The 24,008-nt window shown below is 42.0% G+C and overlaps 1 protein-coding gene across 1 annotated transcript in view; it reads right to left on the reverse strand.

Moving 5' to 3' along the window:
• LOC109627143 (disintegrin and metalloproteinase domain-containing protein 12-like) overlaps positions 1–24,008 on the reverse strand; it is a 74,095-nt gene that overhangs the window by 22,483 nt on the left and 27,604 nt on the right. Inside the window, exons 4-10 of the mRNA XM_020083555.2 lie at positions 15,396–15,474; positions 11,276–11,352; positions 9,434–9,620; positions 4,580–4,645; positions 3,916–3,987; positions 3,341–3,510; positions 2,592–2,676 (exon numbers count right to left, since the gene is read on the reverse strand). Coding sequence (XP_019939114.2) covers positions 2,592–2,676; positions 3,341–3,510; positions 3,916–3,987; positions 4,580–4,645; positions 9,434–9,620; positions 11,276–11,352; positions 15,396–15,474 — 736 coding nt within the window. The remainder of the gene's footprint in view (positions 1–2,591; positions 2,677–3,340; positions 3,511–3,915; positions 3,988–4,579; positions 4,646–9,433; positions 9,621–11,275; positions 11,353–15,395; positions 15,475–24,008) is intronic.

Raw genomic sequence — 24,008 nt, forward strand, 5'->3', positions numbered from 1 at the left:
CCGAGTGTAATTGCTTATTGCCAAGATTACAAACAATGCTGCTGGATCTGTGCTTATCAGAGCGTTTCCGCTGCTTGACGGTGTGGCACTGAAATGAGAAATGAAACCGCAGACACCTCCAGCTTGCTCTGCAAACTTTGACAGAGCCAGATGTGCTGCTTTGCCCTACGCAACTCTGAAAACTGGCAAATAGGTTGAAAGATAGAGGACAAAATCCCAAAGGACATAAAAAAACAAACAATCACACAGCCAATCAGGTGAGGATAAAGAACATTTAAAAACCGTGGAATATGAAGCGAGAGAAACCCACAGAGTGATAACTGCTGTTGGCTGAGATTTAGATTTCCTGTGAGGTGTTTAAAACCTGAACACATGAAGATGTGGGATAAATAATGTAACGGCAGCGATCGGCTCCTCGTGGATGCAGAGCTGAGCTCCTCGTCTCGTCACTGTGCATTATTCAGTAGAGCTGTGCAAGTCAAGCTCAGACTGATGAACTGCTCTGCTGGGGGCTTTTCAAAGTAATGGTCATCAGCTGTCAGCACTTGCTGCAATCCGTCTGCGCAGCCTGGATTCATGCAAAAAAAAACTCAGATTGTGTTTCCTAAAAAAACTCAGACACATTTAGTGACTGATGAAGCCTAAGAGCTCGAGAGGGGAATGCACTCTGCATGAAATCAATGTAACATTGAGGGCTGGTAAAGAGATGAAAATGCATGTTTATACGAAACAGTATGAAGTGTACTGAAGAATAGAAATCTGAGGATCAAGAATGAGGTCGTCATTTAAAGATTGGTTTTTTTAATTATGAAATAAGCAGCAAAGAGAACCTGTGATCGCCAGAGTTCCACCATTCCTGGATCCAAAATCTTGAACAAATTTTTTCTTGAAAACAACCAAACCTGGATGTTCTGTATATCACACAGATGTGACCAATGATCACCATTACCAAACATTTCCCCCTCTACAAAATAGGCAGTTTCCTCCAAGTCTGTGTGGTTGTTTCTTCAGAACAGACTTTTCAAAGTCCCGATACTTTACGATAATGTGGTGCTGATGAGCCAAAATATTATGTTTTTTGGGAAACTAACACTCAAGTACAACTCAACAAGAAGACTTGCATTCCTCCTCCAAATGCAGATGACAGACTGATGAGAACTATTGATTTATTCTCGTAAAATTACAACTTTATGACCAAAATTTCAGATTTTTGTTTCTCCTTACGTGACCCTAATACTCTGGCATATGTTTAAGATTTAACTGCTTAAAAAAAAAAAAGGAAGGGAATTCAAAAGCTCACACCTACGCCAAGTCCCAACAGTCCACTTATGAAAACAATATTTAAATTTACAAGATCCAGATTTCTTTGGGGAATCAACACCAAATTACACAGACTCATAAATATCAGTTTCCTTAACATGTCAGATGTTTTTTAATCAAGATCCATAAATTATTCTCTTGAAAAACGCCCTATTTCACAACATTAGAGTAAGTGAAAATGTTTTGTAAAAACATACTGGACTGACTCAGGAAGGCGATTAATGAGTTAAAGGTTACTCTCTCTAAACGAAGGGACACAACAGGGACACGATCCGCCCGGTATGAGTCTGTGTTTTAAGATTGATCCTTTATGTCTGTGACCTGATGTATGTGTGCAGATCTTTATGATAATAATCGAGTCTCCACTTCACCATCTGGGAGGACGAGAGTGAAGAACCATCTGGGGACTGGCTGTAAACCTCACCACCAGCCAGACAGGCCCCAAGACAAACTCAGGGTATGAAATAATCGCATGACGTGCACTAATACAAGATGACTTGTGCACGTACTGTACACTTCTGTAATGGGGGATCATTTACAACATGCCCCTGCATTTTTATTCATTCAGGCTGCGATATATATTCTACACTTAAATTCTCTCATTTGTTGCACCTCATTAAGAAGCAAAAGTTTCCACTCTGCGTGTAATCAATACACGCTCTGATCTATCCGCACAAAGCAGAGGGTCTACCATGTGTACTCTCCATTTTGACTTCCTGGAAACAGACTCAGTGATGCGTGCCTGTTTCCTGAAGTTAATATTGGTTAATATCAACTCTGGAATCCTCAGCTCACCCCTCACACAAGAGACTCGGGGGGGGGGAGAAATATGAGAGTATAATGTCAGACAGGAGGGAGGAGGAGAAGAAGGCAAAGAGCGCAGGGCAGGATGAGGAGAAATGAACAGATAAATAAGTCAGGTTTTCTTTCGAGATGCCAGAATCACATTTATTTTGTGTATTGTTGAAGAAATCCTCCAGAGTCCAGTTCAGAGTTTATTGTGGTGGTGTGAGTATATTTGTATTCCAGAAAACGGTGCATCTTTAGTGACATAGATTGGATCTGAGGCAGCAGGGAGACCAAAGGTGATCACACTCTATGCAAATACATCTGGGATCAATGGGATCAATGGGACACACAGATGAACTCAAGGGTCGACTTACTAATCACTTAGCAAAGGGTAGAAGAGCATTTGTAAGACAGTGGTGTACTCAAGATTACCACCACAGCATCTGCACTAATGCAGAACTTTTAGTAGCACGTGAACGTACCATGACGATTCCTCCTGATTGGTCCGCCGTGCACATGCTCATGATGGGGGCCATACCAATGGTGGTGCCCTGGAAATACACCCCACTGAAAACAGATAAACAGAAGTTATCAGATCATCATTCAGTATCCAGTATGTCTGCACAATTCAGCTGTCAAGGTAAAGGCTCCCAGGGTTCACTGCAGCAATGTCAGGAGGAAGCAAGAATAACAAATAAGAACGTTAAAGTAAGATTAACTAATAAGAATAATAAACCAGACTGCTTTATGTTTGATGCAATCGAAACCATTGGGTTTATTTGTATCTAAAATTACAGAGTTTGAATGTAAAAACAACACTAAGAAGATTAAGCTTAAATTACAAATAAAAATATTAAATTGTTAGTATAGACATGGACCTCTTAATAATGTGCTACATATTTTAACTAGTCATTTTATATTAATTTGTAATTTTAGGGGGCATTTAGTAATGTTATCTTAAAAAATGGATATTAATTGATACATTTATAAAGTTTTGTATAAATAAAAAAAATTTTTTTTAGAAATATAATGGGTTTTCATATATGTTATGATGTAAAAAATATTTTAAATGCTCTGGTGAAACAAAACTGTTTGAATGTTCCAAACTGCTTGATACCTTTGAGGGTAGCTCAAGAGAATAGGAAACAGTTTTCCTCTCTCAATCCTTTCGGACGGTGGAATCTCTTTTAAACTGCACTATAACATGTGGAAGCTAAAAAAATAGAGGTACCTGATTAGCTGGGCGTTGTCATGTGGCTTCTGAGGTAGCAGCTTGACCTTCCTCCAGTCTAGAAACTCATGCAAGGTGGTGAACGGATCTTGGGTGATGGGACACTTGTCCACATCACTCCACACCTCCAAGCCCACCAGAGCCACTCGGATATTCAGAGCCCTGTAGAACTGAGGGTGGAGGGGAGGAGGGGAACAGTATGCAATCAGAGGCATGTGGTTTCAGGCTGTTTCTCTTTTCCACTCTTTACTTTGCATTACCTATTAAATACAAATGCTGTTAAATAGCCATTTAAAAGTTATGAGGGATTCTGAATAAATCTTTAAACATTAATCAACGCACAACTTTACGTGTGAATAAATCATGTTTCCTCTGTTTTATTAAACCAGCACCCACGCCGGGTTTTATCACAGCGGCCTCTTCACAACATTTCTCATTCGCGTTATGGAATTGATCATGCATTCATAATCCAATCAGCCTCGGCTCACAGGTTGGTTAATTCTCACCAGGCTGGATGTGACCTCTAATAAATCACATTCCAACACCACTCCCTCCTCGGTTGATTTGATTGTTACCTTGTCCACGTAATTGGCGATCTCAGCCAGCCGCTGCTTGACCCTGTCCGTGTCCTTGCCTTGCTTCTGAAACTGAACAACCGTGCAGAGTGAGGCAAAGAGAGAAAGAGATAATCCACGCTCTTCAATATTAATCAACATCAGAGACATTATTTTGGAGTATATTAGCATTGGCCAGCTCCAGAAAGTTCGTCACGGGGGTGGAGCCGTGCAACTTCGGCGATCACATTAATTCCACTGGTGCTTCCGCCGTAGCCGCTATCATCAAAGAGCTGCTCTGCGGAGCTGAGGCTAAAGAGATAACCTCAGCCACCTTGTCTTATATCCAGCATTCATTCAGTCTCTGAGGCACTAAAGCATGTGACATTGACCTATATGTGACATTGAGGACCACTTTCTCCTCTTATCTCTCCTTAAGGCACATAATAGAAAGAGTCTAATTTGTGAGTCAAGTGGTCAAGTGATGTATGCGGAGGGATGTAGCTGGTGCTGGACAGTGAAATGGATGAGTAAGCAGCAGCACATCAAAGTAGAGGTACTGTACTGTATCTGCGTCTCAAGGGGAGGTGGGGGCCATTAAGCATGTGGCCTTTCAGCCCCTGTTCCTGCGGGATTTGGCAACAGAGGGTGAGGAGGTCGAGACCTGCGTGTGACCTTTGCTTACCTCCCTGTTGTCAGCCACGATGATCAGCTCCACGTACTTGGTCGTCGTCTGGGCATGGCGTTTGTGCTGCAATCAAGGGAATAGGTGGGTGTGAAGAAGAAACGATGTAAGAGAGAGAGAGGTGGGGGTAAAGTGACACGGAGGCAAGAAAGAACCAGTAAACAGGAGAGGAAGCGGGGGTGAGGGGTTGGAAATGACAAAGTTATAAACCAAGAGATGAAGAGAAGAGCAGGAGGAGGAGAAGGAGAAGGGAGTAGAGAGAAAGGAGGAAGGACATTAGGAGGACGCACTTAACTGTGGCTCTCTGGAAAGAGCAGCCTAAATTTAGTGGGTGGCCACTCAATGTGGCTTTTTCTCTGAGCTGCACTCCACACAAAGGAGGCAGAAGAGAGAATCAGCACAAAGCAACACGCCACTCTTTGAGTCAGACCCAATAAGAGCTGCTAACACCTCACAAACCTCTGATAACACTCTACAGGAACCAGTTTATTAACCAATAAATCACAGCTTTGGACAATGGTGCCAGCACAGTGGGAACGCAGTGTATAACATACCCTCCGCTTTTCTCTCAAAATTCATAGAGCATGTGACCCCAGCTGCACCTTTAGATAGTGTAAGGACGAGGTTTATGTCCAAACAGAAGCAAACAGAAAACTGGGGGATGTTAAAGTTCTTATTTGTTTGTAATTTCACTCAGTGTGCAGGGTCATTGACTGTCGCAGTCCAACCTCTGTCAAATGGATGGGAGGAATCAGGAGCAATGAATTATTGCAAATCAATTGTCATTTAATTAGAGACCTCGGAGCAGATTTAAAAAGAAAACACCAGGCAAATGGTAAAACAGCTAAATATGGATCCTACGTCTGTGTTAAGGCTGCTGGTTGTGATGGTGAATGTGAACATGGACCATGCATTTGTTTTTTTTTAACGCTTCTGAGCGAATGATGTTTGACACACTGACGGACGATGGAAAGGACACCGAGAGCAATTCAGAGGTGGAGCTTGAACTTTGTCATTAAGGCAAGACAATTCGTTTGTTCATTTAAACATTGGTTATGTGTTTTATTTAAGTATTTGCTCGTATTTGTTTTCTTGGGTACGACTCAAATTTTCCTCCGAATTCGATAATTTTCAGCCTCTGTACTGGTGGTTTCATGGCAACATCCATAACAGCTGTTGGGACAATTCAGTGTGGACCATAAACATCCCTACAGCTCTGCTAGATAAAAATGTCATGATTGAAAGAGTAAATAAATAAAAAGAATGTGCCAAATCCCAAACAATCGAAAAGATATAAAGACAATCTAAGTTAGATAGAGAATATGGAGATTATACTGAATTGGGTCCAGACTACGACAAACATCCTCTTGGCGATGGAGCAGGTGCTGTTCTTGAGCTCTATGTGGAAAACAACTCACGTCGAGCTCGAGGCTGTTTCACCTGCACACACGCACGCACGCACACACGCACACCCACACGCCCAGGATCACTCTTTCCACTCACACACTCACAGATCCTATACTATCCTGCTGGCTAAGTGTTCTGCCTTCACAGCATGGCCCTCGTTCAATCCGAGCCTCTTAATCCTTGCTGTCCTGGCAGCCTGGATCCTCTCTGCTCTTATCTGCCTCCTCCATAGATAAGCCAGGACGGCCAAGTGTGCTCTAAATGCACCCTATGGTGATTACCAAGTGTCCTGGAGGCCGCTGGAGAGGAGACGCACACATGAGCACTGTGTTAGTCAACTGAGTGACGAGTAGCCCTGTTGAACAATATACAACATGTCTTACTCTCTATACAACTGGAAAATAGAAAATATTAGAATATGCAGCAGGTTCACTACATATAATATTCAATATATTATTTGTTTATGTAAATATAAATATAATACAATATAAAAAAAATATATATATATATTGATGTATTGAATTATTAAAATCTGAAGCCCTCACTTCAAATAAATGGAACAAAATAGATAAATTTTCTTTTTATCAAAGTTATCAATCGCTATAACATAACTTGACTTCAATTTGGATTTCTGTGTTACCAATTAAGTTAACGTTTTTTAGTTGGTCTTTTCAGGGTATAAGAGTAAATGTCATGTATACAACATATAGCATCAGTTTCTCTGTTCCATACAGGGTTCATCAGTTCATTGTGATATGGACAAATTGTGTGATATTCATAAAAAGAGATGTAAAGAATTTAAACCTCATAGTTCCTCTTTGAACTGTGATTTTCAAAGTAACTTTTACGGGCTGGCAAAAGAATTGGAAAACGCTTGGTGCTTGAAATGTTATTGTCATTCCACACCAGTGCTTAAAATATGGCTCCTATAGCCTTGAAGTAGAAGGCACATCCTGTGTATCTACCATAGACTGTATATAAAGGTATCTACCGATGTCTAACTGTACTTAAGACAAAGTTGCTTATCCAGACGTTGAAAAGTGACATAAATCAAAAGATTTTTTATAGAAAGCACCAGATAATCAAATTACACTAAAAAAATGAGTTATTAAAATCAAAATGAAGGATAATTACACTTCGTTAGATCTGCGGGTTTTGCAGTGTTGCTATTTAATTTAGGTTCACATCCAACTGTTCGGAGTTCTTTCAATCCACATAGTTTATATGAGTGCGTCCCTAACTGCGATTACATGTTGTGTTCAGGTTTGACATCTTGCACAGACACATTCTCATCTTGCATGTTGATTTGCAGTTGCTGTCAGCTCGCCATCATATCTCTGTAACCTTCCCTACCCAGAGTGACTCTCATCATCCAGGGGCAGTCTGCCAACAGGCCTCTTTATCGTCGGGCCCTCAAGCAGGACACATCGCGGCTTATCAGAGCGGCCGCACACCTCGGTGCACTTGCGTAGCAGGCAGAGGTGAGTTTTGCATGCACGCCACAGAGTCCAGCAAATCTGACTTTGTGTTGTCACTCTGTTATTTACTTTCTCGTTGGACTTTTGAAAACACCCCTCACTATCTTATCTGTTTTCACTTTAACGATCACCATGTTTGACCACCTCCCTTATAAACCACATCTGTCTTCATTTAGTCGACATCTCTCCCTGCGTTAGGAGGGGAAGGGGCGTAGTATTTTAAACCAAATACTTTTTCACACACTGGAATAAATTATCAATATAATCGCCTCATCTTCTTTTGTTATCTTATCCCCTCCTCTGTTTCTGCAAGATGGGGACTCCTGCATTGTGCTGTTGTCAGGATTTGTTCCCGTCCACTGAATCTTTGCAGCCCTCTTGCCACCAGAGACAATAGCTACCATTGAAGCCAGCACTGTAATCATCAACAGGAATCAAACAGTACAATAAAACATCTGAAAAATCTCTGTTACTGAGTGCATAAATAAAGACGAATAATGTGAGAGGGGAGGAGGTTTCAGCCAGCACGGCCATATGTTTGGCCTGCTCCCTAAAAAACCCACTCAATCTCAATATATTCTTAATGAAATGATTAAACTTTTGCTAAAATCCCAAAAAAATCAGAAAGAAAATGGAAAGTCCCTCACTTCTCGCTGTATAATACATCACGATTATGATACATGTGCTTCCCCTCACACCACCTCTCTCTCCATCTTATATTGACCTGATAAATCACCAGTGTTAGTCCACTACCTGCCATCCCTCTCTGTTTTCCACTTGCCAGCACTTATCATCTTTAAAGCCCAATTCCTCTGAGGATAGACTCACTGGGACCCTCATGATTTATCAGCATGATGGGTGGTATAAGGGGCTGAGTGCAAGGGCATGGGATGACGTGGGGTTTCTCCAAAGCAATCTGTTTAATTCTGGATGGACGGGTCCTGCTTTAGGCATGATCTACACTCCTGCATTTTGGTCTCAGGAAAAACGTAGCCACTCAACATCCAATGTACTTTTCACAGACGTTTATCAACCCCGAGCTCTCTATACACTCTCAGTTCAGCTCGCTTAATGGACACCGTCTGATCAGATGGAAGGAACGAGGGAATAATTCAACATGGAGTAGCTTGTAAAAGATATAGCAGACCACTTTCCAATATCTACATTGCAAATGATCTTGTTAAGAGGGTTGAGGTGAGTAATCCTTCACAGTCTGTGCAATGGGAATCCAAATATAGATTACAATGAGAAATATCAGCCAGGGGACTACGTTTGCTTAACTGACAAGTAAGTGGTCGGAGCATTTTTCAGTCCGGCTGTTTGATTCATGATTTTCTGTCAGCAGATCCTGCTCACAGCACAGCCTGATTAAAGCACCGGCAAACCAATAAAAGTGCAGGGAAATCTTGTGAAGCTTACGGTGCTTTTTACTGCTGATTAAAACCAAAATGTTCTTCAGACACTGTTAAGTTGGGAAAATAGAAAAGGCATGTGAAAGCGTTCATTAAGTTCCACGTATTAATGCTTCCAAATAATGACGTCACAGCGTCCTGAGGGAAGACATTATTAAAACAAATAGATTCACATGCTTCTTTTTATAGACCGGCTGTAACTGTGAATGAACATCCCCCCAACATTACAGGGGGACCCACATTATCACCGTCCATCCATCCATCCATCCCATGTCCCATACTTTATTAAAGTATAGAGTAAAACATTCTCTCTCTGTTCAACCAGAGAGTGCAAGAAAAAAATTGCTATCTAGTAAAAGATCAATAAATAAAAGGAAAGACAGTGGATGCTATGGTGGCCTATAGGGATTATGGAGCATGAGCTGAAACATCGATTGAGTCGAGTCCAGAGTCCACATCTCTAATTTTCCTTTACAAATCTTGACGCTAGATTTTCCCAGTGAAGTTTACTTGTTCCTGAAGCTAAATAAAACCGAACACAGTTTATTAATCCTTACCCTTGTGCCGAACGTCCTGAATGGACTGCTGTCTGCGTGTTCTGTGGGATGGCTTGTGTTGAAATCATGGCCGCAGGTGCCAGGAGCCAAACTGAGGTGTTCAGCCGAGTAAATCCAGTGAGTCCCATCACCGTGATCAGCAGATGGTTCCAGTACGTAGGACTTGCCTTCGAGGGATATGAAACCCCTGTAGAAAGAGAGAGGGAGGAAGATCTCAGATGTTAGACGAGATGCAGCATCATGGAATTGCACTAAAACATTTCATATATTCAGCAAATAAAGATGCTGGAACATTAATCTTGTGTCATAATAAAGTGATTCTGATTAATGAATATAACCAGAAAAGATGAAACATCATTAGTGGTGAGTGTGCTCTTCAGTCCGTATCATGCAGTGTAATAACAGTGGCAATCACTTTAATTAGCATTTGATAATCAAGTGGCGGACATCCTGCCTAAGGAGCAGTGGCATCTTTGTTTTTCCATGGTTGTGGATATTATTTCCTCTTTGTTAACTTTTCTCGTGATTCAACAGCTGCCTCTCTGGTTTAAGCTGCATCGCTAAGTCTGGAATAAACAGTCAGAAGTGATTTAAACTAATTTTCACATTTTCCAGAGATTTTCGGGAGGGGCTGTATGTGTCAGCTGCTCGGAACATTTTGAGGAACTTTCTCTACCAGCCCCTTATAAAACTTCTTGAAAATGCTGGAGTGAGTTCATGTGAGAATACAGCAGGAAAATACAGAGAAACAAAGAGAATAGAAAAGATACCGTCTGGAATGACAATAAGATTATGGACATTTTCCTGGTGTTGAGAAAGCATCTGACCCACACAGTCTCCATCTGTGTTTTTCATATGTGAAAAGCAAACTCCGGAAAATGTCTAGACCCAATTTTCTGCACATTTTCATGTCTGAAAACCCCTCGAGATTCTTTTAAACCCTGCACAATACTCCCAACCTCATGAACTCTTACACTAAACTCCCAATACTCCCCCAAAAGCACGAGCACTGCCAACCCAAACCCCAAACTGTTTTCTCTTCCAGGAGGCCGAGTGATGTGTAGGACAGGTTGCAACAAAACTGAAATAAATAAATAAATATTAAGACCAAGGTCAAGAGCAAGGGCTTCACAATCAGGTGAATCACTGTGCAGATGCTGTTTAGACGTTTGGCTGCTTTGTGAAAACCCTCCTGATGGTGTCTAGAGATATTACTGCTGTCATTACTCCTGTCTGACATCTGCATACACAGCGTTTTCACCACTTAAGGCTCTCACTTGTCTAAAGCCTTCCACAATATGTCACGGTCACTGCTTTAAAACTGTATGCAGAAGGATTCATCTCGGCTTATTAGATCGGAAAAAAACGTTATTTACCGAGTCTTTTCCTCAAAACTGGCAGCCTCGAGACTTAAGGCTGATTCAGTTTACTGCAACTTGCCTCCAAGTTTGTTTAATCATTTTCATTGGATTAGATTACTAATGAAAGATGAAGAATATCGAGGCAACTTTATTTGGAGGTCATTTGGACGTTCAGGTTTGGGGATTTGTTGAAAACTTTTGCGATCGTCTATCGTCTTGTGTCTCCTACCATCTGAGACAAAGACGAATGACTTGGACTTGACTTGTATTGTTAGTAAGTGACCAATGACAGGACAGGGGCACTTCAGGGGCCAATCAGTTTTCAGCTGGGGCCAGTATCCCCCCTGGCCACAGTCCTCACCACAGCAGAGAGAGTTAGTGAGACAAAACTTTCACTTTGGGATTTCTGGCTCCTTCCATAGTTTAACACCAACGTTATAAACCAGAGTTATTTCCACAACAAAGCATCTGATACACTTACTTAATCCCGTCACAGGCACTGAGGCTGACATCCGAGTTTACCCGACCCTGCACCTCACCGTGGTAGTAGCAGTTTGCCTGAGGAACAAGAAGAATCGAGTTAATGTGGAAAAAAAACATGTTAAGTTTCACACACAATTCAATAACAGCAGTTCCACCTGATATCCTGTGAAATATGAGCAAATTAACTTCGGGAGGGGAAATGGCCTTTTACAGGGTTTAGCAGGAGCCATTCCCACTCATCACCACGGGCTAATGGTGACTGAAATCTGTGCGAGTTTCTCATTTCCCAGCACAAATCTTTCGTCTTCTGCTGCATTCTCAGGTACCCGCACTCGTGGACCACCTGTCAGACTGTGGCAGGGAGTGAAGAGAAGTGAATTAAGCCCATGTTTATTGAACCACGCCTGGCAGCGAGACGGCAGGGAGGAAGTGTCTGGTTTAGAGTGAAAACAGACTTTCTGCTACAGCCGAGACGACCTCGCTCAGGTGAGGTCTGACCAGCGGCCCGTCCGCCACCCTGGAAAACAAGGAAATGGGAGTTTTCCACCGTTCTTTGAATGCCTCTAAATATAGAGCAAAGGCAGTAAATTTCAAGGCTTTTTGAATGTGGCGAACCTCCAGAGGCCGCTTATTGAGCATGTTCAGGATCCGAGTGCGTTTCTGGTATTAAAGGGAATCCCAGCGTAACCTTGCATCACGCCACGTTTGCACAGCGATTCCCCAATAAAACAAGGATGATCTAGTTTATGTTCTCTCACTTCATTGCTAAATAGTGTCTTTCAGTGTATAAGTTTCAGGTAAAACGTTCAATGTAACATATTCTCTGAGATGTTGTTGCTTGAGTCCTTGAAATCACCTGTTTGTTTCCATTCTGGTGTTCATTAACCGAACCTCCTGACCTGTATGTGCACGAATGTTTGCACTGCACTGCTGTCACATGATGTTCAAACACGGGAAACATACTGCATTCTTTTTACGAGATATGCATTTGGCTACCCAAGGCCAAAAAACCACTATGTCTCATTCAGACATTGAAGAAGTGGACCCAAACCGTCACCCATTTAGCCACTTTTCCATATCTACACCTAGAGGTGTGTTGAGAGAGAACAATCCATTATAGCGAGGTAAAAATGTGCAGAGACAGGACAACCCATTACATGAAATATGAAATTTTAGTGTAGCAGAGGGTGGAAGGAGGGGAGGGTTTTACTATGCTGAGTTAATGCTACCACCTCATGTTTCTTTGATGAGATCATGACGGTGATGCATTGGCATAAGGGGATAGAAATAGACCTTTTGTTTCTAAGGGTTTTGCAGAAAGATTGCAGAAGGGAAAGTGCTAACACCTTCAGGTGCTGATACGGAGGATTATTAACTAATCGTGAGGTCACTGTGGGCGGATACCTGGGTCTGAAAGCTGTTGATGCATTCATTATTTCAAGTTACCTCTTAAATATCCATGCACGTGACTTATATTCCCTGTAGATGGCTTTGGTTACAGCACATGGCAGTCATTTATTGTATTATAGATTTAGTGTGGAAAGGGAGACGATGTAAAACAGAGGGAGGGCTGAGTCATGCTGAAGTCACTCCCAGCAGTACCTTGCCTTTTGACACACAACTGAACACTCCAGATCACTATATCAGTCTCCTCCCTGCAAGCAGGACAAATAAATTAACTGCAGATCATTCTCTTAAGATCGGGTTGTTTCCAGGAAATAAAAGACCCTCCCATGAAGAGCCGGCTGCCGTCATGAGAGAGGAATGAGAGGAGGGTGGAGAAGAGGTCCGTTAGTTTCCCTGAGCTGTTGGATACAGGTTACTGGAAGTGATCCTTCGGTACACACCCATCTAACTGTTAATCTTACCCGTGCATCTGGTGCAGGATTGATTTGAGGGTCAATCACCGTGGTGACCAATACAAAATCGTTCGGAGGTCGTCTACCTACTAATTCTGTCTGTTTGTGGAAGCATATCTTCTGAATGTTCATCTTATCGGCTTCACGGTTGGCACGTGTGTTGATGACGGAAAGTGCAGTGTCGAACTTGATACAAATTCATTCAATATTAATAAAACTTGAATAAACAGGCAATCAGTGCCTTGTGGTCAGATTGGCGGGGCTTAACAGTCAGACACACCGATGACACAGAATCACTCGGAAGAAGCTCCAGAGCAGCAACACAGGCCAAGAAGAACAGTCCATTCCAGGCACGTAGGTTTATAACACACACTGCACTAGTTGTTTTTTTTAACACTGGGGTGATGAGCAAACAAAACAAGGAACATGAAGGAATGATCTCGGAATCCTTCACTATCCTCAAACATTGCTTTAGAAGTGAATACTCTTCATATTGAAAACACACGTCAGCTACAGCCCCACATTGATCCATTCATCTAAACATCAATTCTTTCCATATGCTCTCTATCTAAGTCGTGAACTCTCTGTGTACCACCATGCACCTTGAGCCAACCTGCTGCAGCTTCTCCATTGTCTTCATGTTCTGCAATGGCAGCAAATCTGATGAGCTTGGCCGAGCCCATGAAGCCAGCGATGGACCCAGCTCCAGATGTTCTTTTTACTGCGTGGGTTGGCCATTATTGAATTACATTAATCTCCTCTTTTGTTGATTTCTGCTATAAATAGGATGCACGGGTTTGTACACAGACCACACAGCCTGTCGATTTCAAATGCTTTCTGGTTATGTGAACAAAAAAATGAGACGTTTAATTGCTCTGCAAACTGCGGATAATCGTATCCCTGAAATCAGGCGAGCAGGTGGAAGCTGCCAGGCGTGGAAACTGTTCCACATGATCCAGCCTCAACATAGTCATTAATTATAGTTTACTGCATATAGTGTCCTGAGAGTCTTTCTGTTTCTGCAGAAATTCATGGATCTATTGAGCATGTTTTCAAAAGCCTTTTGTATTTGAAATCAGAATGCATTTTAAAGCTCTATTAAGATGACATTTTTTTATTTACAGTCATCAAAACCACAAAAGTACGACAGAGGCCCCTTAAAGGAAGAGGAAATCTGCAAGAACAAAGTAGTATGAGAATAAAGTCAGGAGATCAGAAGATAAGGAATAATTAATTACTTCCTCTTTTGGTTCATCAGCACTACATTATCATTAGACATCAGAAAACACTGTGTAAGAAACTGGGGCTTTTTAGAGGAAAGAATCACACGGACGCTGCCTCTTTATTGAAGGAGGAAATGTTTGACTGTAGTGTTGTCGTTGGTTACAGAGTACTATGTAAAGGTTTCGTAATTTCTGTAGAAAGGATGAGATTGGATTCTTCTCAAATATGACTTTTTCCTCATTAAATTACAAATGTTGACATAATAACACTTTATTCTTCTCATATTACAACATTATGTAGTAAGTTTTTTTCTTAAAATAGTCCCAAATACTCGGTCATATGATAACTACATAATAACTACATCTGCCCTGATTTGGAGTCAATGTGAATATAAAGTCATTAAAATTAACAGATGTATTTTTTTATTGTTTTATTTTGTGAAGCACTTTGTTGCCCTGTTTAGATAAATGCTATGCAAATAAAATTATTATTATGTTTAAGATAGAAAGCTCTATCTCAATATAATAAGCACAATGCTTATAAAGTGCACTGGTAGGTGCTGAATATTTCACAGTCAGTGTGACTTCTGAAGTGCACTTAGATGTTCACTAATTCCATATTTTCTTGCAGACCTGCACATGAAACCCGTTTTTAAGCTTATCCATTATAAAACACTTGTGCTGTTCTCTAAAACTCAGTCTATTCTCTGACCTTTGTCCGCCTTTTATTTCATCAAATATTCATCTGCTGGCAGAAACCAAAATTGCGCTCACTCACCTACGCTTAATACGCAAGGCTGCCCAGTTCCAGGAGGTTTAAAAGTGGGTCTGACGGCAACATAAATTTACCTTTACCTCCGCACTGACCCTAATAGAAGAAGAGGAAGTTCCACAAAAGGTCAACTTTCATAAGGCTACTGGGTTGGGGGGAGGGGCAGAGGAACACCTTACATTTGCAAAATCAGAAGTTAATCATGTCAGCTTTAATTAAAAGAAAAGGAGAAAAGCAGAGAATAATAAAGTTGTTAAAGCATACCGTGAAGTTGTGAGCGCCTGTGACCACACTGCCATCTTCCAGGTAATGGGTTTCTGTGTAGTTACTTGCAAACAGCCCCCTGGAAAGGATAAACAAAGACAACACTCAGAAGTGACCCTTAGGGGGAGAGCATGAATTGAACCGAGCAGCTGTGGGCATTAGGAAAGAAAATGGATAAAAAGGCTGCGATGACATATTCTATTACACCACTTTCACGCCACATGCATGCACCGCAAAGACGCATTCGATATCAATCCATAACTCATTCTGTGCGATGCGCTCGAACAGTAATTAGCTCATACGTCGCAGGCGACAACAAGCGATGAGCAACTGGACAGTATAGCATGATCTGATAAAAATGCAACTGGGGGGAGATGATGTTGACAGGAATACAGCGAAGGAATCACTTTAACGTACAGAAGGGAATCGATAACGCTGTAAAGTGACTGTCTGTGGTTACCAAGTGATCCATTTACAGTTCATATCTAGAGAGCACAATAAATCAACACAGCAAATCTCTGCTGCAGGGGTTCCTCTCTCAGTTCTCTACCTGGTCAATGACCGTGTACAAACATGTCTGATCATCCTCTCATTGGTCACCTGGTACCTGCAAAATGATTTTTGGATTTGGTGGAGGTGAAGCCAAGACAATCTGAGGGGAAACTGTTTAAGAGAAACTATGAGCATTTTAAATATGCTCAAAATAAACAGAAGAGAATTGCAGCCCTGGTTGCCACTTACAGAGGTTCAGGTCCTTTCTCTGGAGGAGGGATGGACACTCCGCTGGTGAACCAATCAATCAATGTCAAATAAGTGAATATGTTATATTTGTGTTCATGACTCTGCAGGTGAGGTTGAGACTGTCTGAGCCTTTACGTTTGTCCACGTGTTGTATGTACTATGAGCGCATGTGCGGTATCTCGCTGCAGGAGACCAGCAGAGGTCTGGTCGCGGCTAATCCGCAGCAGAGCACCAAACCTCAGCAGGCAGCTGGATTCTCTTACTGACCTCACCGCTGACAACCCAGCTGGGAGTGTCAGCTGTAACAACCTGGGGAGGGGGGTTATTTTGTTTGGGAGCTGTCAGCATGAGACACAATGCACCCCCCACCACACCCCACCCCGCACTCCTCTGCAGAGCCAGAGAGCTGGTAATAATCATCGGATCAAAGCCAGGCCAAAGAGGGGAAAGAGCCAAATAAAATGATGTGTTTCTTCAGTCTTAATTAGGTCTGTGTGCTCCGGCAGACACACACACACACACACAACCTCAACATCTGCACACAACAGACAATCCATTGTGGTGAGTGTGTGTATCTGCCTCACTGCTTGTCTGCAGCACTCTGGGAGGGAGTGGGTATACAAGAACATGTTGCAGACAGCCATGTGGCATCCATATGTTACTTTTTTTCCTGTAACTTTCAATGAACGGATGTGGGGAGGTGGTTATTGTCTTGTTTAAGGAACGTTAAAGAGAGGACACACATTGTTGGAAGATTTAAACCATGTTCACTGTGAGGTATTAGATTAAATTTGAGTGGATTTCTACAAAGGTATGAGCCAATGTCGCATTTTGAAATTTTACACTCGCTAATGTCAGTGCATCCTTGAAAGCACCAGACCCTGCTCCAACCGCACTTAAGCACAAATCAATTATGTTGGACAATCAAGTCACATCAGGTGACTTTTTCCAGTTTCAGACAGAAAGCTGCAACCAGCATCACCACAGAACAAGCAAACAGCCCATTCCAAACAGGCAGGTTTAGATCCGGCACCACTGCACACAAAAAACACACCTCAGTAAGGTGCAATGAGATCAGCTCCATAATAATTGACCTTTTTGTTTTGTTTGTGTGGTTTCTTGCTTTGTTTGCAATAGTGGAGAAGGAGAACTGATTCTTTGCAGGTACACTCAAACGTTCTCTAGGGTCCAGTGGTGGCCACGTGTTAAATCCAAAAACTGTATATAAAAGTGACAGCTCCCAAAATGTGAAGCTATCTTGATTGCCCCCTTGTGGCTGTCTTCAGTATAGGTCATAAACCCTGCCTCCTACATGTTAGTGGATGGGACACTGACCAAACTCAAAAGTCTAAATACATGTTGAATGTTCTCAGGATTGGTCAGGATTCAGTTTTGTGCAATGGGAAGAAAAAACATATATCTTTGCATAAAATCTATGATCAAAACACAAAACATAACTGATCAAGCCACTAATGGCCCATAAATGAGAAGCCAGGAGTTCTAAAAGAGGTTTTGATCTTTTGGACGGCATGCGTCTGTATGTGCCTCCTGATGCGTCACGGTCTTGGCTCGTCTCTCGCGTCTTCAGTTCGTAACTCCCACTCATGTGGTCCAAGATTAATGGTTTCTTGGCAACTGTGGTAAACACTTGTGCTTTATTGAGGAAAAGCATTATGCAAATAAACCGGTGTTCAGATTGCAGATTTAAAACATGATGAACCTGGTCTTCCTTAACTCAACTAGAGCAGGATAAACCAGCAAATAAGACCCGCAACCTGCACAACACATGCACGGAAACATTTACTCAAACACAATGAACGTTGTTAGCAACACTGAGTTGAAGTGAAGAAATATTTGTTGGCGCATCTCATCTTTGCAAAACGATGAATCCCCAGCCAACAACATCTTGAGTCTAATTCCAGGAGGTACACTTGCCGCGTGGCAGCCACAGCTCAGTGTTTATCAATCAGAGGGAAGTTAATGAGGCAAGGGAGAAGGAAGTGGACAGGGGTCACGCCCCCCCAAGTTTAAAATGCATAGGCCTCCAGTAGGCCTCAGTCTGACTGACAGGGAGTTGGCATCAAGAGGGGGACAGACTCACCACGAGTCAACAAGAAGACGCTGCATTCCGGCTGTTAATGCCACAGCAAGTGCCCCCGAGTCTGACAACCAAGCAGCCGCTGGAACTGCAAGTGTGACACAACAGGAGGTAAATATCCCTGAGGTTTGTGCTGCCGCTGCATGATATGACAGAAAAATATTTGTTAATTTCTCTACATCAGTTAGACAGGAGCAATACCCGTATAATTACATTTGTCATGTTTACATTTTGTCATGCTGAAAGAAAAAAACCTTTTGAAAGAAAATATATGAGGTGGAGAGAAAGAGTCGTATTTGCTTGTCACTAGATTTGACAACAGAGACAGAAAGACAATGAAGCCACCTCAAATTAATCCTGATCGCTGGCTGCTAAATGTCCCTTCTGTTGTTCCTGCATTAAATTATCATGTTTTTTTTTACTGTTGCATCAACTTTGTCAGCCTGTCCTGTCTTTACATCAGGAAAATAACACCAGGATTTACGTCTCATGTCCGGTCTAAATGGAAAAGATTAACCTCCAGAAATACAGTAAATGTCATGTCATTTAATTCCAACACATTCCCTGCTAAGTATGCCTTCATTGAGAAAGTATGACAACTTTAAATTTGGAAAATTCATCTCTTTTTCTATCTTAACTAATTGTTAACCAACTTAAAAAAATATTTTCAAATTAAAATGATCAATGTGGTCAATTGGTATAACTTTAAACTTTGTGCTTGTTTGCAGACAGAGAGTAAAGGGAGACGTGAGTGTGAGTTGTATTAATTGCAGCAAGTTTGATGAATTGGAGTCGGACACTAATCAATCAACAGTACAAGGGAGGTCTCGTTCGTGGGCTGAAGCTGCATATGACCTAGAAAAGAAAGATCCCGACTGAATGTCAAACATCCCACAATTAGTGAGGAGGAAAGAATTTGTCAGCTTTTAAATACTTATGTAGTATTGTTGTTTAATTGATTATGACTACGAGGATAGTACATGTGGTTTTGTCTCTTAAAAACATGTAAAGTGATTATGCAAAATGAAAACATTCCGAGAGCTGAGCGGAAAGTCACGCACGGGACACTTTTGATCAAGTCTTGGAGGAACAACAAAACGAAGAATTGATTATGTGACTACAGGCCAAGACGAGGAGGAGAAACTTTATTGTGAGCTAAATGGTCGGGGAAAATGTTCCCTGCTTGTCAAGTGCTTTAAATACAGAAACAACTACAAGGACAAACAGTCCCCTTATGAATCCACATTTAAATTCACTGGATACAGATTGTTTTATCTGGATCTGCCTGGATCTGCACTAAATTGCACACATACAAATATACTAGTCCCCTGATATTTTTCATCACTATCCATGAAATATTCTGATAAAATCAAGGAAAATGTTGAAAAACAACCTTCCAAATCTTTCAACGTTAAAAAACTGAATCTATCCCCTGAGCCGCAGTTTTTGTGTAATCCTGCTGAATAACATATATACACAGACGAAAAACAAATATGTGGTGAAAATTACACAATAGTAGAGTCAAGGTCAAAGATCTGTTCTATTTGGCAGAATATACAAAAGACAATTTGTCCGACAATCCAAAGATATTCATATCTTTATCTATTGTATGTAAGCTGCAAGTACATGCAATCTGAAAAAGTACAATTAACCTTCTCTGTGGAGTCCACATCATGACTATTAATTGACCTGCTATGGCCAGTGCATCGACACTGCAGCCTTCATTACCATTGCCTGGATACAAGCTGGATCAATGTGCAGTGATTTGCCAGTCACATGCTCCGATGTGTCTCATTAAACTCAGACAACCTAATCAGCCACTTCAGGACAAATCCTACAGTTAACTATGATAAATGTGAAGCAAGGCATTAGGCCTCTGGAGAGCTGTGGTAGTTTTCTCCCCCCCTGCTCCGTCGTGGAAAGTTATTTGGAACAGATGCAAATATAAACATTTAGAGCAGATGAAATCATCATCAAAGAAACAGGTTTTCTTGTAAAATTTAATCTAGGAGCGCCAATTAGTCGCCTTACGTTATGTTTCAATGGAGGGGCTTGTGAGGCAATGTGGGAGTCATAATGTCCCTTGACTTTTATGTGGCAAGTGGCGTGAACCCAGCTTCACTTTATAAAAAAAATGGAGGAAAAAGTGGGATCTTAGCTACAATAGTGCCTTGGAGCCAAAAAAAAAAGGGTCTGAGTGTTAGAAACTTTTTTTTTCCAGGAGCAAGGGAAGAGTGCCAGTCTTCCTGGCTGTGATCTGTCTGACATCAGGCAGCGTTGCAGGTCAGTGCCAAGTGGAGCAGGGAAGCAGAATTCCCCCTGCTTACCCCAGCTCAATGCAACTCCCAGTCTTCATGAGGCATGTCATGAAACAGTGGGCTGGCCAATGATTTCAGCTCAAGATGGGAGGGAGGAAGTGGAAAAGAGAGCAACAAAAGTCAGGGCAGATGGTTTTGACTTCATGTTTATGAGATAAAATGTTCAGCAGCGATATAGCGTGTAGCTCCCTGACTCTGAGGTCAACAATCCAGCCTGCAGCAGAAGTGAACAACAGAAAAAGTGAGGTTTCTGTCTCATGTCAAGAAAGCAAAGAGAAAAAGCAGGTGTGGTCGGGCTGGCTGCTGCAATCTTGTCATAACAGCCTCATTACTTTTCTGTACACCTGATGACATCCCTGCGGCTGGTTAATCGGTCAGCGAGATGGTCAAACAGTGCAGCCATTAGCAGTGGTGGCACGCGATAATTGCAGCGACTGTCACCTGCAGATTGATGTGGTTGAGCCCGGGCGTGCCCCGTGAAATCAATAAAGTGTCATCTCCGTGCAGCGTCTGCGTGATGGATGACTCCACAGGATCCCAATTACAGAGACGAGATGATGAATACCACCCCGATAATTGGAATTAGGGCAGAATTGCTACAACGTTCTCCGATAGAGTGTGAAGACAAAGATGTGGACTCTACTGTGGGGGTGTAATAGTACACAAAAATGATGGTTTGGTGGATACCTCTGGTTTGGGGTCACAGTTTGGAATGTTTTCGGTACAGCTTTCTCGTTTTGAAATGTGTTAAACATTAGTTTACTTAACAGACAACGGCTGTCGTTCTTAAAGTCTGTAACACTGCTGCAACTGACATTAAATCAAAAAGATATTTAAGTCTTGGTTACCATCAAAAATCGACTTGATTAATGTTTTAATTTCCTTTAAGTGCTATAACTTCACTCCGCTGACCTGTGTTTTGAAATATATATATTACACCATATATACAGTAAGAAGCCAGCCATTCTTATATGTGAGTAATGATCATAACTACAACTATGCAGCTAAAGAGGTTTGTACATCAGGTATCATCGTGTGATCAGTGGACCAAGAAATAGACAGAGCCCAGAGAGGAAACAGATCACCAGGAATCGTCCTGCTGTGGAAACACAAATCGAAAGTCTGTCATCACCAGAAATTAAACCAGACACCACTGCTTATTTATTCAACTGCTCACAAAGACCATCAAGCAAACTGACCCTCAAAAGCCGAAGTGGCGTGACTCAGTCATAACACTGCGATCTTAAGCAGTTTCAGTTGCATCAGCCTATAATGAGATTTTGACCGTGACAGGGGGAGAGAACAGGAAACAGTTATGACTTGTTTTTTGGAGCGGTCACATGCATAATTTAGGTATGAGGACTTGTTTTCTATCAGCTGTCCCACATGCTGCTGCCTCACTGTGCTATGGGAGCGCTGGCTGTTACCGCATATATTCTTTAAAATACATCCTTTAAAATAAAAAGATGTTTATTTTGGATGGCACATTTGGCGGCAAGAAGGTTCTGGGTTTGATTCCTAGTTTGGTCGGGGTCTTTCCGTGTGGAGTGTACAATATTCACCCCGGGTTTGTGTGGGGTTTTGCCGGGTATTATGTCATCATCCCTTAGTCCAAAGACATGCTGGTTGGGGTTAGGTTAGTTGGAGACTACGTTTTTGTTTGCAAATGGCATTTTCAAACTAAAACAATTTATGAGAAATCAAGCGTTTTGGCTCCGTTCAAGATTTATTCCTTGTCCATCACATGCCTGAAAACGAATATCATGACACAGGTGTAAACAGCCCATCTGTCCCACTGGACACACAGATTGCATATTGGCATATTGCTCGAATAACAACTCGTCTCCTATGCTGCAGTTGTATAATTTCAAAATATTGAATTTAAGTGTACAACAGCTGTTAGTAAAGCAGCAGGATCAGCAGCGCTTGTAATCGATTATCCATGTTGCACTCTTCACTGCAGCCAAGGCTAATATGTGATAGGAGCCTGACGACTCAGCGAAGGCTACGTTGTGACCAAAAAGGCTCAATCAACAAGAAGTTGAATCTCTATAGATGGAGTTTTCGAGCTAAAACGGGGCCAGCTGCATTTGCACACATCTCAGGAGTAGTGTGAACAACAGAATTGATGAAAATGTAGCCGTGTGGATGCAGCATTAATTGACCATAGGTCTGAATGTGGTTGTGAATGGTTGTTTGTCTCCGTATGTTGGTCCTGCGGTACCTTCGCTATCTGTTCAAGGTGAACCGCACCTCTGGCTAAATGTCAGCAGGCATTCGCTGCAGCTCTCCCCCCCACGACCCTCAAAGCATAAGCGATCTAGATAATAGATGGATGTTTATTTAACTTCTCATTGGTTGTCTGATTGTATGACTTAATCTGTTCATACAGGAAGAGTCACAGAAGCATAACTGAAACGGCCGACTCAGATGAAGTCAGCTGTTTTACACAAAACTGTCCAATCCCTCGTTCTGCCCTTTTTATCCTGTTGTCACTTGTCGACATGCAACATCATTTCACATCTGGTTCTCGTGTGTTTTGCTTACACCAGTGTGTCTGTCGCCCTGAGGCATGTATGCTCACGCCAGATGTGAGAAAAAAGGTGTCTATGACAATGATCAACCTGCAAGTCATAAACGTACGCTCGCTCGGGGGGTTACAGCTGGGCAGGGCCTCTCATACTTCTCATAAGAAATACATTAATAGTCATTTTATTGCTCATGATATCACCGATCCCCAAGGGTGAGGGAGAAGTAATCACATATGACAAATCAAAGATCTGCACAGTTTGAACTCTAAATGCTCCACTAAGGGTCAAGTAAAATATGAAGCTTAAATACTTCCCATGCATGCAATTAAAAAAGTGATAACATCAAATTTAAATGTGAGGAAAGCATTTAAAAATATAAAATTCTGGCAGGTTGATTCCAGGTGCGTGTTTTTAATTTTCTTTTTCATCTTTTTTAATGTGTCATGGGCCACTGACATCTTTATCTGAAACTAATTATACTGGGTGCCAAAGCCAGTCTCTCAAATCGCCTTTGTTGCTGTGGATCACTGGAGGGGCGATCCTTCATCCTGCTTTCTTCTCCAATCTGCCCCCGGGGCTTCTGCTCTTCTGTGGCAGCGAGTGTGCTTCAGCTCTGCCTCTTCATCTCCCTCAGGAGTGAGCTCCGCTAGTGTGTGTGGGAGAGATGGATAGAGAGAGAGTGTGTTTATGTCCCGGCTTGTGTGCTGGACTGACTGCATGTGTTGGTATAGCTTGGAGTGATTAATGTGCATCATTGTTAGCATGTCTGTGCTCTTACACATGCAGGCATCACTGCAGGAGCTGTTTCCATAACACAGATTGTGTGTGTGCTGCACGTACACACACACACACGGCCCATGGCTTACTGGTCATGCAACAAATTATTTCTTTTTTATCTGCAAACCACAACACCCTAAACCTGAGA

Source organism: Paralichthys olivaceus, chromosome 21 (genome assembly GCF_024713975.1).
Source record: "Paralichthys olivaceus isolate ysfri-2021 chromosome 21, ASM2471397v2, whole genome shotgun sequence".
In the NCBI taxonomy this organism is placed as follows: domain Eukaryota; kingdom Metazoa; phylum Chordata; class Actinopteri; order Pleuronectiformes; family Paralichthyidae; genus Paralichthys; species Paralichthys olivaceus.